Source organism: Balaenoptera acutorostrata, chromosome 1 (assembly GCF_949987535.1).
Source record: "Balaenoptera acutorostrata chromosome 1, mBalAcu1.1, whole genome shotgun sequence".
NCBI lineage: Eukaryota > Metazoa > Chordata > Mammalia > Artiodactyla > Balaenopteridae > Balaenoptera > Balaenoptera acutorostrata.
In genome coordinates this window covers 184,336,525-184,354,260 of record NC_080064.1, presented here as the reverse complement: position 1 = coordinate 184,354,260, position 17,736 = coordinate 184,336,525, and the positions used below count along the sequence as shown (strand labels likewise).

Sequence of the window (17,736 nt, the reverse complement as noted above, 5' to 3'; positions counted from 1 at the left end):
GTGGTACATGACTTTTCTTGAATTATGGTTTTCTCAGGGTATATGCCCAGTAGTGAGATTGCTGGGTCATATGGTAATTCTATTTTTAGTTTTTTAAGGAACCTCCATACTGTTCTCCATAGTGGCTGTATCAGTTTACATTCCCACCAACAGTGCAAGAGGGTTCCCTTTTCTCCACACCCTCTCCAGCATTTGTTGTTTGTAGATTTTCTGATGATCCCCATTCTAACTGGTGTGAGGTGATACCTCATTGTTTTGATTTACATTTCTCTAATAATTAGTGATGTTGAGCAGCTTTTCCTGGGCTTCTTGGCCATCTGTATGTCTTCTTTGGAGAAATGTCTATTTAGGTGTTCTGCCCATTTTTGAATTGGGTTTTTTTTTTTTTTAATATTGAGCTGCATGAGCTGTTTATATATTTTGGAGATTAATCCTTTGTCCATTGATTCGTTTGCAAATGTTTTCTCCCATTCTGAGGGTTGTCTTTTCGTCTTGTTTGTAGTTTCCTTTGCTGTGCAAAAGCTTTTGTTTCATTAGATCCCACTTGTTTATTTTTTTTTAATTTTCATTACTCTAGGAGGTGGATCAAAAAAGATCTTGCTGTGATTTATGTCAAAGAGTGTTCTTCCTATGTTTTCCTCTAAGAGTTTTATAGTGTCTGGTCTTACATTTAGGTCTCTAATCCATTTTGAGTTTATTTTTTAAAAAAATTTCTGATGCAAGATGAACTACTTGTAGTGTTGCATTTTGTGTCTGATTTTGACATGGAATGCAATGCCACATTGACAGGCATGAAGAATTCTTTTTTTTTTTCAAAATTAATGTTCCTTTTTAAAAATGAAACCAGTTAAATTTTAATTAACTTTTGACATTTTGTTTTCTGACCCAAGGGCCTTTTGGAGAGCGAGATGATCAACAGGTGTTTATCCAGAAAGTTGTTCCCATCACTAACAAATTGTTTGTAAGACTCTCATCTACTGGGAAGAGGTAACACTTTACTGTAAAGATATTATATTCAGAAGTCACATTTGTCTTGCAAAACATGTTAAGTCATTTGACACTGATAAAAGAGTGGTATCAGAAACAGATCTTTGAGAGAGAAGTCTATTGTTTAGCTTGTGGTTGTTTCAACTTAAAATTAAGACAGTATACTTAGTGCTTATTCTGTAGAATCTACTTATGATTTTCACTAATGCTGTGGACATTTAGGAAGGACTAGTGATATGATAGTAGAACAGATACACAGTGAATTGGATGGTAGACAAGTTAAATTCTAATTCTGGCACTTCCTCTTACTAGCTATGTAAATTCAACTTAACTTACTTTGTTTCTGTGAGCCTCAGTTTCTTTTAAACTTTAACTACCTTGCCAAGATTTCACTGAGTGAAAACATGCAAAATACCTTGCATAGTCCCTGACTATAATTGATGCTCAGTAGGAGTTAGTTTCCTCCTTTCCATTTGACTAAAATTTTACTTCTCTTAAAATTATTATTTACAGCCTCAAACATATTGCGCTGTAACATTTCTCCTCTTTAAAAGCAAAATTTTTTGCATGTCAAGAAAGTGAAAAAAGTAAAATTCCTATTAGTAGTTATTAAGTAGGTTACAAATTTTTATATTAATGTTACTAATGCTAGTGATATTTTAAATAATTTCTCTATTATCCTTTCTTCAGCATGTGATTGCTAATTTCTTAATATTTTAATGATAAAGTCTTTGAGATGATAAATTTTCTTTCCATCAAAGTTCATTGCATGTAGTCATCAGCGATTGTTAAATGAATTGATTCCAGAAAATGATTTTTGTGTTCTAAACTTTTTTTTTTTTTTTTTTTAAGAAAATGTATTAGGAACCTACAATGTAGTTAGAGGCCAAATTTTTATCTGGAGAAATGCGTCACTGCACTTTAGTGTTGGTGTACGTGTTAGGTGAAGAAGCTGCCAAATGGTTTAAAACTGCTGTTATAACAGCATTCCCTAACAATGTAGTCTTTCATATTCTTCTTCAGTGCTCATGTCCTCTCCAGTGTTGTTCCCTAAGTATTGTTCTGTCACTTCAAACAATAGCAGAGTGTTGTAATCAACCACAATTTCTGCATGACAAAACAAGTTTTATAGTTTTTAAGTTTATGATTCCAGAGGAAAAGCTATAGTTGTAAAGATAATAAGCCAAGGAACCAGGTTGGAAATTTTTTTTCTCTCATTTAAAATCCAGGCCCTTAGGCTTTATTCCCCTCCCCTCCAAAAAAAAAAACTAATTGTACAAATTACTTTGTAATATTAAATAGGAAATCAGCCCCTTATGAAGCTAATGTGAAGCAAAGCTTTTTGTTTAAAGACAGTTCAGGTTCTTAATAGAAATAAAATGAAAGGGCTTTATAAGTAGGCAGGGAAAAAAGCTTGTAAAAACTTTTAAAGAAGTAATTCTAAGGAATCTATCCCGTAGGAAAAATGAAAAGAGCCAAATCATATTCATATGTTTGTTTTCATGCACTTAGGCTTGTTTTAATTGTTTTTTTAATTTTATTGAAGTATGGTTGATTTACAATATATTTATTTCTGCTGTACAGCAATGTCATTTGGTTTTATATATATACACACACACACACACACATACACACACATATTCTTTTCCACTATGGTTTGTCACAGGATACTGAATATAGTTTCCTGTACTATACAGTGGGACCTTGTTTATCCATCCTATATATAATCGTTTGCATCTGCTAATCCCAAACTCCCAATCCATCCCTCCTCTCCCTTGTCAACCACAAGTCTGTTCGCTATGTCTGTGAGTCTATTTCTAGTTCATAAATAAGTTCATTTGTGTCATATTTTAGATTCCACATAAAAGTGATATATGGTATTTGACTGACTTCACTTAGTATGATAATCTCTAAGTCCATCCATGTTGGTACAAATGGCATTATTTCATTCTTTTTTTATGGCTGAGTAGTATTCCATTGTATACAGGTATCTTCTTTATCCATTCAGCTGTTGATGGACATTTAGGTTGTTTCCATGTCTTGGCTATTGTGACTAGTGATGCTGTGAAATAGAGGTGCGTGTATCTTTTCAAATTAGAGTTTTGTCTAGATACATGCCCAGGAATAGGATTGCTGGATCATATGGCAACTCTGTTTTTAGTTTAAGGAACCTCCATACTGTTCTCCATAGTGGCTGTACCAATTTACATTCCCGCCAACAGTGTAGGAGGGTTCCCTTTTTGGTCTTCTGCCCATTTTTTGATTGGGTTGTCTTTTTGTATTAAGTTGTATGAGCTGTTTGTATATTTTGGAAATTAAGCCCTTGTTGGTTGCATCATTTGCAAATGTTTTCTCCCAGTCTGTAGGTTGTGTTTTCATTTTGCTTATGGTTTCCTTTGTTGTACTAAAGCTTGTAAGTTTGATTAGATCCCATTTATTTATTTTTGCTTTTATTTCTATTGCCTTGGGAGACTGACCTCAGAAAACACTGGTACGAATTATGCTAGAGAATGCTTAGCCTATGTTCTCTTCTAGGAATGTGATGGTATCATGTCTTATTTTTAAGTCTTTAAGCCATTTGGAGTTTATTTTTGTGTATGATGTGAGGGTGTGTTTTACCATCATTGATTTGCATGAGGCTGTCCAACTGTTTTCTTAATTATTATTTACAATGAGACATCTTTATCCATGACTTCCCCCCCTGCAGGTGGATACCACAATCCCCCAGTACTCGTCCAACTGTTTTCTTAATTATTATTTACAGTGAGACATCTTTATTCAGGACTCCCCCCCCACAGGTGGATACCACAATCCCCTGATACTTAAATAAGTCCCTCATATAAACTGGTGTAGTACAGTCAGCCCTCTGTGTCTGTGGGTTCCACATCATGGAGGGCTGACTGTAGTTTTAAACAGAAACAGGAATCTAGATTTTTAAAAATATTTTGTCAATTCACAGATATTATTGAAAAATAATTAACTACATTAACAAAAATAGTAAAGTGATCTTGATAAACACAGAAAAAACATTTGACAGTTCAGCAACCATTTATGATTTTTAAAAAAGAATCCTAGCACTTAATAAAGGGCAAATTCATTAATCTGATAAATAATACCTGCAAAAGTAATTGTAGCAAACCTCATACTCAGTGGTAAAATACTAAAAGCTTTTGCCTTGAGATTGGGAATGAGACCAGGATGGGCTCTGTCACTTGCTATATGTGGGCATTGCAGGAATTAACTCCCCCCTTACCCCCCACCATCTTTTTCCCTGTCTGCTAGGAAGCTCAGCTAAGCTTCATATTCTGTTCCTATGTTTCTCACATTAATGAGTTGTATTTCCTCTTCCTCCTTTATTTTCGGACCTTGCATTTACCTGGCACTAATTGTTAATAATTTTTTTTTTTTTAAATAAGCCTCCTCAACTTTGTTTTGAAGTAGGCTGGGATAAATGTTTCAATCAAGTACAATTCTGTTAACCCTTCTATGGCTTCGGGACATCATTTACTGACATTATTTCTTGGTCTCCTCATTTGTCAAATGTGGATAATTGTTCTTTGTCAGGTTCTTTTATCTTTTATTAAAAAAATCTATGAAGATAGCTATAAAAATGTTTTGAAAAAGTTGAGTATTAATATATTGGAGAATACAAGGCTTGAATTTTATTCCTGTTGACTTTCTTTGACTCCTTTAAATCTGTTTTATATATGTGGAAGAGTCAACTGTAACTTTGCAAAGAGACAATTAATTAATTTAAAAATCTGAATTATAAAATGTAATTTGTTCCTCATGGTTTACAACTGTACAATATCTTTTGCAGAATCTGTGAGATCCAAGCTGTTGACTGTACTACAATATCCTCATTTACAGTGAGAGAATGTGAGGGCTCCAGTAGGATGGGCTCAAGGCCAAGGCGCTACTTGTTCACAGGCCACACAAACGGCAGCATTCAGATGTGGGATCTGACCACTGCCATGGATATGGTTAACAAAAGTGAGGATAAGGGTAGGTTCCATATGGAAGGGTGTTTGGCACAGGGTAGGCTTTTGACATAAGTGATTGACTGTAGTGATGTATGTTTTCCTAAGATGTAGGTGGTCCGACTGAAGAGGAGCTACTCAAATTACTGGATCAGTGTGATCTGAGCACATCTCGCTGCGCTACTCCTAACATCAGTCCAGCAACTTCTGTGGTTCAGCATAGCCGTCTTCGTGAATCAAATTCTAGGTAGGTTAAAGAGCTGAATTGATTGCTTTGGGAAAATTGGCTGAGCTATTGTAATCACATAGTTCTTTAAAGCCAAATTTTTCAAACTACATTTTAAATTCATACTTTATGTTGCTATTCAATTTTTTAATTTTCTTTTTACTAAATTTCTCATCTATATGCATAAGTTTCTTTTCATAAAAAAACATTTTTTGCCCTTTAACTTATTTTGTGAATTGCTGCCAATTTGGATGACTATTATGTGATCAAGAATTCATTCAAAGGAAATTAGAAAAACACATGTCCCCTTAGATGGTATGTGGAACTGGTGTTCCTATTGCCTAGGTACATATTAATAAAAATGATTACATTATCTTGTCTAATCTTATTTTGTCATTGTATTAAAAGTACATAATGCCTTAGTATATTGTTTTAGTTAGTTAACCATATTTTTTTAAAATTCCCAAAATCTGAGTTAAGGGCCAAATACTGAAACTGTGTTGGTTCCACATTGGTTTTAAAGGTGTTTTCCCCAGCTTTTTTCAGCTATTCAAAAATCTAGCTTCATTGCAAATATATATGTATTATTTGCATTGTTAATTTTGTACACACACATACAGTATATAGCGTGCTTAAAATACATTTTTATATATATAAATAAGGACATAGTAGTCATTATAAAATTTATGTTTTAAGTGGTAGTTTAATTAATGAGATGTGTCCCTGAAAAATCCCAGAAAGAAATGTGAGCTGTAATTATTAACTGTATTTCAGTCTTCAGCTCCAGCACCATGAAACCATCCATGAAGCAGCTACTTATGGTTCCATGAGGCCTTACAGAGAAAGTCCCTTGTTAGCAAGAGCAAGGAGGACTGAGAGCTTTCACAGTTACAGGGACTTCCAGACTGTGAACTTGAACAGAAATGTAGAAAGAGCTGTCCCTGAAAATGGTAACTTGGGTCCAATACAAGCTGAAGTGAAGCGGGCAACAGGGGAATGTAATGTGTATGAGAGAAAGTCTCCTGGAACAGAAGTTAAAAGTTTGAGAGAATCAGATAGTGGAGTGGAGGTGCATAAAATAGCTGAAGGTTTTCTAGAACCCAAGAAAAGGTCATCAGAAGATGAAAATGAAAATAAAGTGGAGTTACGGAAGAAAGGAGGATTTGAAGGAGGAGGATTCCTTGGAAGAAAGAAAGTCCCCCACCTGGCATCATCACCAAGTACCTCTGATGGAGGAACTGACTCACCTGGTACTGCATCCCCATCTCCTACGAAGACTACTCCATCTCCTCGGCACAAAAAAAGTGATTCTTCAGGTCAAGAGTACAGCTTGTGAAAACTCAGAAAATGAGTAGTTTCATTAATTTAGATGAGAGTTAAACTTTACTGGATTTCAGTACATTAGCTTTTACACCAAAACTTTACAAATTAAGAAAGATTGGACTTCATTCAGTATCTTTTTGACAGAATTACCTGCGGTAAGGAGATAAAATAACCATATCATCTCTTCAGATCTTTTGGAAATTTTTTTTAGTTTTACAGGCACATTTACTAGATCATTTGTAAAGCAGGAGTCTATTTCAATGTTTACTCTGGATTTTGGAAGCATAGTACCATGTCTTAATAGGATGGTGCCCATATAGATGAGCATCCCCTTAGAGTGTGGGAACCAACAGACTGCATTCCTAATGTTGATTATGCCTGAGATTTGTCTTGCAATGTTATATTAAGCAAATTACATAATTCTCTTTGGAGCTTAGTCTCCCAACCCTTATTGTGATTGCAAAGTGGTTTACCAGGTATTTAATGAGGTGCTATGTTTGTGAAAAAATAATGTAATTCAAAAACACTATTGAATACCAGATGATTACTCTGTGTAGTAGGAAGTCCTTTAGGATAATTTTATTTTAATTGTGGTCATTTCCTGATTCTCATTGTTGGAGTTCTTAAATCTTAGCAAGCATCACCAATATTAAATATTAAATTGGTCGAAAGTCAATTTAAACTTTCTTTAAAGTTGGAGCAATTGTCTGTGTTTGAACAGATGAAATAAAAATAAAGACAGCTTTGAGTGCCCACAAAGGAAAACTGTACCTGTTGCTAGTCTGCCTTGTTTTAGGAGCCACCATATTTTTTTTCCTGTGTTAATCATCAAGATGATAATTAATTAAATTAGAATGTGGCCATTTTGTTAAGCTTGAGACTGCAGTTCTGAATTTTTCGGTTAAAGGTTTTGGCTGCTGTAGAAATATTTTAAATATATTTTGAATTATAAGAACAAAAAAATTTTTGTATTTTTTTTCCCATTTAATTGGAATGATTTCCAAGTTTCTGCAAATAATAAGGTAATTGTAAATTTAAAGCATTAAGCATTTATTGGTGAATAATGTATATATTCCCATTCTGAGAAATATAAGTGGATCAAGTCAAAATAAATTCTTTAAAAAGTTTACTATATTGCCAGTGGTTTCACAGCCATTCTCTTGTATTTATTTGTCAAGTCAAGTCAAATAAACGTGATTAAGACTATGTGTTTTCAGTTATTTAAGGAACAGTTATCCTGTTTAAAGTGCACCTACCATGAGTTTGTTCATGTCTTTGCTTTTTCCCATAATTAAAAAGGGGAATGGGAGCAGAAGCAATTTATAGGTATGAAAACTAACGTGTATTACCAGTGAGGGGAAATATTGTTTGTTAGGCAAAGCATAATTTCATTATTACTAAGGATTGTAATTATCTCTTACACCCTTCTTTCTCATTATCATACTCGTGTAAAAGTTGGGTGGGCAAGTAAGAAAACTTTACAAATTGAGTGTTTGTTTTTACCCAATCTTTTCCTAGAGTAAAAGGCCACTGGAAGTTTTTTTTAAAGAATTATTATATAGTAAAATCTCATAAAAAGGCAATTCACTATACCATTACTCTGTACTATATTTGCATTATACTACAAATCTTTTCTCTTTCACTTAACAAGAGCTTGAACCTTGATGTTGTTATAGCAGGAATTTGAGTCTACTCTGGCACTTAACTTGTAACCTTGAGCAGATTATAATGAAAAAACTTAGGCATAGCAGGGATAATTACCTTATTGGAGTTTTTGAGACTGAAAGGGGAAAGAAACCCTCCGAAGCCACCTGCATGCCGCAACCTCCTCTCTTCCTCACCTGTGCTGTGTGAACTTCTTTCACTTCTTAGGAGAACAGGAACATCTTTAACACTGTCCATCATTGTAAGGAAGAATAGGAAGATTTTAGAAAAAAGGCCATGTGAGGACTCAGAAGATGGCCACCTACAAGAGCACTCTCACCAGAAACCAACCCTGACAGCACCTTGATTTCAGACTTACAGCCTCCAGAACTGTGAACAGAGATTTTTCAGACAAGATGGTGGAGTTGGAGGACCTTGAGCTCACCCTCCTCTCATGGGCACACCAAAATCACAACTAACTGCTGAAAAACCATCAGTAAAAAAGACTAGAATCTCCCCCGAACCCACCCCAAAATTCTACATCCAAAGAAAGACATAAGAAATCATGAGACAGTAGGAGGGGTGCACTCACAATATAATCAAATCCCATACCACCCAGGTGGACAACCCACAAACTGGAGAATAATTATATCACAGAACTTCTCCTGCAGGAGTGAGAGCTCTGAGCCCCACGCCAGGCTCCCTAGCCTAGGGGTCAGTCATTGGGAGGAGGCGCCTCTAGAGCATTTGCCTTTGAAGGCCTGTGGGGCTTGATTGCAGGAGCTCCACAGGACTGGGGGAAATAGGCACTCCACTCTTAGAGGATGCATACAAGGTCCCACACTCACCAGGTCCCAGGGCAAAAGCCGTAAGTCCATAGGAACCTGGGCCAGACCTACCTGCTAGTCTTGGAGCGTCTCCTGAGGAGGCAGGGGCAGCTGTGGCTCTCGGGGGTCATAAAAGCTGGTGGCAGATGTGGGGACCTTTGTGAACTCTGGATGGAGTCAGACATTTCGAGTCCTTGGCACCAAGACCCTGCCCCACCCAACAGCCTGTAAGCTCCAGTGCTGGGATGCCTCGGGCCAAACAACCAACAGGGTGGGAAAGAGCCCCACCTATCAGCAGACAGGTTGCCTAAAGACTTCTGGACTCACAGCCACCTCTAGACACACCGCTTGACAGGGCTCGGCCCACCAGAGGGCCAAGACCCAGCTCCACCCACCAGTGGGGAGGCACCAGCCCTTCCCACCAGGAAGCCCACACAAACCTCTCTACCATTCTCACCCACTAGGGAGCAGACGCCAGAAGCAAGGAAACTACAGTCTTGCAGCCTGTAGAACTGAGTCCACAGCACAGATCAGAACCTACCCTGGGACCAACTGGCCCCTGGCCCTTGGGTGACAAGAGGGAAGTGTACTGCTGGGACACATAGGACATCCCCTACAGGGGGCCACTTCTCCAAGATTTGGAAACATAACTAAGCTACTACATATGTAAAAATACAAATAGAAATTTAAACAAAATGAGACAGCAAAGGAATATGTACCAGACGAAGGAACAAGATAAAACCCCTGAAGAACAACTGAGTGAAATGGAGATAGCCAATCTACCTGAGAAAGAGTTCAGAGTAATGATTGTAAAGATGATCCAAGAACTCAGGAAAAGAATGGAGTCACAGACCGAGAAGACACAAGAAATATTTAACAAAGAGCTAGAAAAATCTAAAGAATAAACAGATGAACTAGAAGGAATCAATAGAATAAATGAGACAGAAGAATGGACAAGTGAGCTGGAAGGCAGAATGGTGGAAATCACTGCTGTGGAACAGAATAAAGAACAAAATGAAAAGAGGACAGTCTAAGAGACCTCTGGGACAACATTAAATGCACCAATATTTGCATTATAGGGGTCCCAGAAGGAGAAGAGGGAAAGGGCCTGAGAAAATATTTGAAGAGGTAATAGCTGGAAACTTCCCTAACACGGGAAAGGAAACAGTCACCCAGCACAGAGGGTGTCATAAAGGATAAACCCAAGGAGGAACATGCCGAGACACATAGTAATCAAATTGATAAAATTGAAAGACAAAAAAAATTATTAAAAGCAACAAATAACATACAAGGGAATACCCATAAGACTATCAACTGATTTTTCAGTGGAAACTCTTCAGGCCAGAAGGTACAATATATTTAAAGTGATGAAAGGGGAAAACCTACAACCAAGAATACTCTACCCAGCAATGCTCTTCTTCATATTTGACAGAGAAATAAAAAGCTTTACAGACAAGCAAAAGCTAAAAGAATTCAGCACCACCAAACCAGCTTTACAACAAATGCTAAAGGAACTTCTGTAAGTGGAAAAGAAAAGGCCACAACTAGAAACAAGAAAATTATGAAATGGGAAAGCTCACCGGTAAAGGCAAAAATATAGTAAAGGTAGGAAATCACTCACACACAGATATAACATCAAAACCAGTAATCATGAGAGAAGGAGAGTACAAGTACAGGATATTGGAAATGCATTTGAAATTAAGAGATCAGCAACTTGAAACAATCATGTACATATATATAGACTGCTATATCAAAACCTCATGGTAACCACCAAAGAAAAATCTATAATATACACATGAAAAAGAAATCCAAACACAACACTAATGATAGTCATTAAATCACAAGAAGACAAAAGAGGAAAGGAAGAAAAAAGATCTACAAAAACAAGTCTAAAACAATTAACAAAATGGCAATAAGAATAAACATATAGAAAATTACCTTAAATATAAATGGAGTAAATGCTCCAACCAAAAGACATAGACTGGCTGAATGGATACAAACACAAGACCTGTATATATGCTGTCTACAAGAGATCCACTTCAGATCTAGAGACACATAGACTGAAAGTGAGGGGTTGGTAAAAGGTATTCCATGCAAATGGAAATCAAAAGAAAGCAGGAGTAGCAATACTCATATCAGAAAAATAGACTTTAAAATAAAGACTGTTACAAGAGACAACGAAGGACACTACATAATGATCAAGGGATGATTCCAAGAAGATACAACAATTGTAAATATATGTGCACCCAACACAGGAGCCCTTCAATATATGGGGCAAATGTTAACAAACATAAAAGGAGAAATCAACAGTAACACAATAATACAGGGGTAATTGAACACCCCACTTACCTAAATGGACAAATCATCCAGACAGAAAAGCAATAAGAAACACAGGCCTTAAATGATGCATTAGACCAGATGGACTTAATTGATATTTATAGAGCATTCCATCCAAAAACAGCAGAGTACACATTCTTCTCAAGTGCACATGGAACATTCTCCAGGATAGATCACATGCTGGGCCACAAAGCAAGCCTTGGTAAATTTAAGAAAATTGAAATCGTAAGTATCTTTTCTGACCACAAGACTATGAGATTAGAAATCAACTACAAGAAAAAACTTCAAAAAACAAATACATTGAAAAAAAAATGAAATATGTATATACTTCGTGTGATTGATGAAAAACAACAGAATTATAATTCTCATGATGAAAAGTTTTTCCAGGAATTCTGAAATTACTTCAAAACAACACTCAAGTATTTTCATATCACTAGGATAAGTATTGTTATCCTCATTCAAAATGAGATCACCAAGACCCACTGAGGATAAATAATTTCACCATAAGGCTCCTTAGCTACTGAGCCACCTCGTGAACCCACATCTGTTTCAGTAGCCTATGGTCTTTTCCTGGCTTTCTCATCCAGGCTTCTATATCAGAGTCACCTGAGGTTACCTGCTAAATTTGAATCTCTGGTGGTTGGGACTCATGTTTTGAAAAAATGTGTTACAGTTGATTCTAACGTTCTTCTAATTCATCGATGGTTGAGAGGTTATTCAGAACATCCTTTTTTCTTAAATGGGCTCACCTTTATCATTTATGTGTAAACTGTAAATACAACTCAGAGCTGTTAGTATTTTTTCATAAATATATTAAATCAAACGGTTCACATTTAAATATTTATTAAGCAAACCATCTTTAGATTAATTTACATGATATTTGTGCATTGGAAATAAACTATTCATGTGTGACATAATTAATTCCTTCTCACTGAATTATTCCACCTGGCCTATGTTTTATTTACAGGTTGTTGAGATTGAATTATATTGATGCCAACATGGTTTTTAGATCAGCATGAGGTACCATAACAGATTCATATTTAGGTTTTCCATTTAGTAGAAATGGCAATAGATCATCTATAAATACAATTCTTGGTAGAGCTTATAAAAGCATAGGTGTATACTCTTATCAAACAGTTAATATCAGGCATAACAAAGCAGTTCTTAAAATTTAAGCTGAGTATGTGGCCTCTTCAAGTGAGGGGACACAAGTCAGATTTAGAGAGAGCCACCTGTTGTAGTCTCTGTAAAGGAGAAGTGGGCGAGTACTGGAGTCCCTGTGCACAGCATGTATTCTTCCAGGTTCTTTACAAAACTGGTACTCAACATTAGGAATATCTGGACGCTTTTAAAGGTACTGATGCCTCAGCACCACCCCCAACCAATTGAATCAGAATCTCCAGGGGTGAGACCAACTGTTGAACAGGGGCTTGGCACACATTACCACTTAAAGTAGCAAGACAACATTCTGGGCTTCTCTGAAGTAAATACAAGTAGAGTTCAGAGTGTTGCAAGGGTGGTGGTTGTGGGTGGAAGCTGTGCGGGCTTCTGTCCACTCTGAGCCATGGGATCAAAATGTAAATGATTCAGCTGAACGAATTCATGTAATAACCGGATGTCTAAATAGATGATTAAGTAGAGAAAGACTTAAGATAAAACCCCCTGCAATTTTCTTTTTATGTTCCTTTGAAGCTTTAGAATGTGATAATGGTGTCTAGTTAATTTTTCAATAGTGATGTGCTCATTCTCCTGAATCCACCCATGACTAGCCAATCACATTTGCAGAGGAGTAGACCAAGGATAAGGATGCAAGCACAGGGCTGGGAAGGAACAGTTTTCTGTCTATACCTTAAGTAGCTCTCATGCATCAGAAACTCAGCCTTGGTCAAGGCTCATCTGTGTCAGCTTTAAATAGCTAAGACTGAATCAACAAGTGGGAATTAAAACCTGTAAACTAAATTAGCCAATCCTGTTTCCATTTCAGAAAGTATAAAAGTTTTGGCGAGGGAAAAATATAATTTGAACATCCACTGCCAAATGTGCACAGTTATTTCAGATTCATTTGCTTGTAGCATTTCTAACAAGGGGACAGAACTTCTGCTTAATACTGGTCTGTGCTTTTGACACTTAAGGTTGGCAAGTCTTGTCCAGGAGTTGGTCATTCTGGGGAGCTGATCTTCTGCAGATTTGGGTAAAGTCTCAGTACCCCCAAAGTTCATGATCTTTGACTGTTGGACATTTAGGGTAATTCATCATTTTCAGGCAGAGTAAGTAAGGTTATTCCTTGTTTTACAAGTTTTTGCCATCTCAGCTTTGGGGAAATCCACCTATTTCTGAATGTAATTCACAAAATATGTCCGACAGTTGTGTTTTAGACATACATATTCAAAATAACTTCCTGGAGTCATTAAGACCTTTAGGAATGAAGAAGGGGTTTTCTTACATTGTTTTCCATAAAGAACAAACTTAAACACATTTCATTTTATGTTGACTTGGGGAAAAAAATGCTTCTTGATGTAGAACTTACCAATAGCTTTATAATCCAAATAAAGTAAATAGCAAAAACTTTTGACCCATGGAAACTGGTACTGTTAAATATCATCTGCTCTAAGTGATTCTAGTAGTTCGCTGAAATGAAGGGATATAGTACAGATATATGATATATATTCATATATGTAATCCTGTATTTACATATAAATGTTAATTTTATAATTTCAAGGCTGGAAGGAACACAAAATTTTTCCTTTTTTAATTTCACGTAGGCTAGTTAAAAATGCAAATAAAACAGTTTCCATGTGAAATGTGCCAAGTTGAAGATGTCAGTATTCCTGGGTATTCAGTGAATTGAGACAATTTTATGTAAAGTACTGATTGGAGTTTCAAAACTATGTAAAATATCTATCAAAACCCTTCATTTTTCTCCTTGAAATCTATAAATTAGCTGTTTATTCCTTAGTTTTTTAGAAGATTCATAAATGTAAGAACGGACACTGATTTACAAGTTTATGTGGTTTGGTAAATATTTATCCCTAAACATTGTAATCAAGTAGAACCTACAGCCAAATGTGTAGCCTCAGTGCAGAGTTTGTTTTTCTCTTAAGTGTTTCAGCTTGATCTGAAATTGGGACTTGACTTTGCAGCTATTATTAGAACTGTTCCTCACAGGATCATGTCAACTTTCATGGAAATAGGGGAATGAAAGCAGAAGCAGTGCTGTGCTGCTCAAAGCAGCAGCAATGACATCCCCTCAGAAGAATCCTTAGCTTTTAAATTAGTAACTTCACTTACCGGTAGCAACTGTGGGCCAACTCGAAATTGCCACTGATTATTCATTTAAACAATGGCGTCACTGCCAAATGAGCCAAGTAAAAGTTATATGCTTATTTAGCTTCCACAAAATAAGGGGAGCAAAATAAGTATTTTCATACGGACATAAAATTTCAGAAACCCCACATTTCAGACAGCCAGAAAAATAATAGTTCTTAGACCTCTAATTAGGGAGGAACAATTTCAAAAACACTCCTCATTTCTTTAAAGGATTATAGGATAACAAGCAATGGCTTTTCAGCATTTATGATGTGTGATAACCCAGTGGGGATGGGGTGTGGAGCCCTCATCCAGCTTTATATCTTACAGGTTTCCATCCTTTACAGGTGGGTGTCGGTGAATGTGGTGTGTTCCTTAGTCACAGAGCTGAAACCCTTGATGGCATTCATCAGGTCCTCTTCATCCACATACTGAAAAAGACACCAATCATCACTGGTTAGGATGTTTGCTGGCAATAGTCTTATGCAAAATGTATTAATATATCATTTGAGTGTTACATTGTACCATATCTTAACCTTTCAAGCCTCAGTTTCCTCATCTGTATAGTGGGGACGTTTTATATGATTTAGTTCAAAATTAAACAGAAGAGCCAGAATGCAAGCTGTTATGCTCCATTGTGTCTCACTCTCTTACTGTATTTTATATTTATTGAATAGGGCTAGTAATATTGATTATAATGTTACAATGAACAGATAATTTGCCGAGTATGGGCATCTTGAAAAGCTTTCACTGAATCGCTTTGCATACTGCCTATTACCAGTATGGTCAAAAGTAAGCAAAAATGGCAATATAGTATAATAGTGAAGAATAGGGGCAGTGTAATCAGACAATGTTTCTAAGATCCCAATTCCACGAAAAAATTACTAGCTGTGTGTTCTTGGGTAAGGGCACACATTCATCTAAGCCCTCAATGTATTATGTTGAACTATATGAAACTGCCATTTTGCATGTCAAATATGATCAATTGACAATTATTTATGTTTCAACCTAATATAATTATTCCTGATATTTAGAAACTTTAGATCCAAAATGGAATCATGGAATTCAATAGTTGTAACAACTTCAAACAGGCCCATGATTTTTAAATGCTTATTATTTATCATCATTCTAAGCAAACCAGAAGGACTGTAAATTTTATTTTTTGTTGTGATTGGAAACTGGAGCCAGGAAACTTGCTTTATTCCTTGCCATTAGTTAAGAAAGGTTTCATGGAAGTCATCAACTTTTCAGTGAAGGAAAAGTGAGAAGTGGGGAGAGAGAGAGATGAGTGAGAGTCCAAATGCAGAAGCAGATAGTTGAAAGAAATGGAGGTGATGACTTCTGGCTCAGAGGAGTAAGCAGAGGCGCTAAGTTCTTAGTTGGCCATCTGTTTATTATCCAACTATCCCAAAGGAATGGTACTCTCTCAGACATGTAGGTAGTTGGCACAATGAAGTGTGATGGTTGCTAAAAACTCTAGGACTTTATTCATTTCAGCCACTAGGGGCTCAAAATAAATATTACATAATGATGAGGTAAACTCTTTTGTACCCCCTGGACTGAAATTATGAAAAACAAAGTTCATAAATAGTAATGCCCTTATTTATTGTAATTTTCTGAGTTTCTTGGAAAGAAACTATTGATCCTATTGAGAGACTCTTTTTCTCCTCTAACCATAAACCAGAAGGAAAACACACTTTCTTTTCTTTTTTTTTTTTTTTCCTTTAGTAAAACAGGTGCTTGTACTTTATGCCTCTTTTAGGCCAGTTCCAATGTTTTCAGTCATGTTCTGCCCAAGATAATGAAGTAGAGCCTGTTTGTCTCTTCACTTATGCATGAATTTATTTTTTGAGCATCTATTATGTGCCAGAAGAACAAGACAAAGTTTCTACCCTGCTCATCAAGCAGGTAAACAAGTTGTTGCAAAATAATTGGGTAAGTGGTCAGAGGGATGCACTGAGTGCTGTGCGGCCATCATTCAATGAGGTACAGGAAGCTCCATGCCACCTCTTTATCAATGTACTTCTGGAATGTTTAGCAAAGGCTCTGGATGAGGAAATTGACTCACCAGTCCGCTATCATGGCCCATGATGGTTTCCCACAGCGAGTCGTCAATCAAGACCTTCTTGTCTTGAATGTCCATGAGTTGACTGACACTGCGGTGGAGAGAGCCTTGGGAATAGGTCTGGCTGACTTGGTTCTGACTTGGGATGCGCAGTACAGATAGGCTCCGGTTGCTCCTAATACTCACAGGTGTCCCAGACCGGGGGATTTTGGTATCAGCTAAGCCCTGAAAAAAAAGTTACTGTTGGTGACTAAGGTCTAAAGAAAACAGTCTTGAAGTAGGATAGAAAATCATGTGTCACATGTCATCAATGAAGGGAACGCTGTCCCCATCTTCTCCTATGGAACTTAGCTCATCTGGAGTCCTGTGGCCCCTGGATTCTTGGTAAAGGTGAGATAATAAGCTGATGGTCACGTTAGATGGCCAGCATTCTTAGTGCCCCAAGAGCTCACATACTGGTGCTTTGGCTATTGTTCCCTGTGGACTAGGGCTGCTGCATTGCAAAGCAGTAGGGTGAGGGGTCGGGTGAGCAAGGTAGTCTCTTCATGGGTGTCAGCACAGAGCCTCCTTCTTGAGAACAGCCCTTCCCCACAGCAAAGTTAGCAATGTTCTCTCATGGTCAGTCACTAAGTGAGCACAATTGTATTTCACTTTAAAATTCCTGGATTTATGTAGGGAACCTGACTCCTCCTTCCCTCTTTTCTCATTCCACATTGTTCCGCTTGTTATAGGATTCCAGCCTCCAAAATAAAGAGGACACACAAAGACATCAGAAAGACAAAGGCACTCTATGATTAGGATCTAGAATGTGCCATTAGGAAGTGTAGCTGCTCTAAACATCTGAGGGTTCTGATTTAGCTAATTTAACCAATCAGTGAAGTGTTCTGCTTTTCACCGTGCCATCAACACACCATGCAAAGATCATGCATTCATGCAGCACACAGAGGTACCTCAAAGTGCATGGTGTAACTTTTTAGGGTAACATTGCTTGACACATCAGATACATCAGCCACAGAGTCAAACTGAAAACAAAAGTGGGGT

General features: G+C 36.9%; 2 protein-coding genes across 3 annotated transcripts in view; one reads left to right on the top strand and one right to left on the bottom strand.

The window, feature by feature from the left end:
* Positions 1–7,645, top strand: part of KCTD3 (potassium channel tetramerization domain containing 3) — a 62,124-nt gene extending 54,479 nt beyond the window's left edge. Inside the window, exons 15-18 of one of the 2 annotated variants that reach the window (XM_057545734.1) lie at positions 891–987; positions 4,808–4,980; positions 5,076–5,214; positions 5,968–7,645. In XM_057545734.1, the coding sequence (XP_057401717.1) occupies positions 891–987; positions 4,808–4,980; positions 5,076–5,214; positions 5,968–6,529 (971 nt within the window). In that variant the 3' untranslated portion in view covers positions 6,530–7,645. Of the gene's footprint in view, positions 1–890; positions 988–4,807; positions 4,993–5,075; positions 5,215–5,967 lie in introns of both variants that reach the window. The other variant, XM_057545725.1, reaches the window with a different exon arrangement.
* A 4,496-nt stretch (positions 7,646–12,141) lies between these two features.
* USH2A (usherin) overlaps positions 12,142–17,736 on the bottom strand; it is an 800,956-nt gene continuing 795,361 nt past the window's right edge. Inside the window, exons 70-71 of the mRNA XM_057531465.1 lie at positions 16,699–16,920; positions 12,142–15,061 (exon numbers count right to left, since the gene is read on the bottom strand). Coding sequence (XP_057387448.1) covers positions 14,972–15,061; positions 16,699–16,920 — 312 coding nt within the window. The 3' untranslated portion in view covers positions 12,142–14,971. The remainder of the gene's footprint in view (positions 15,062–16,698; positions 16,921–17,736) is intronic.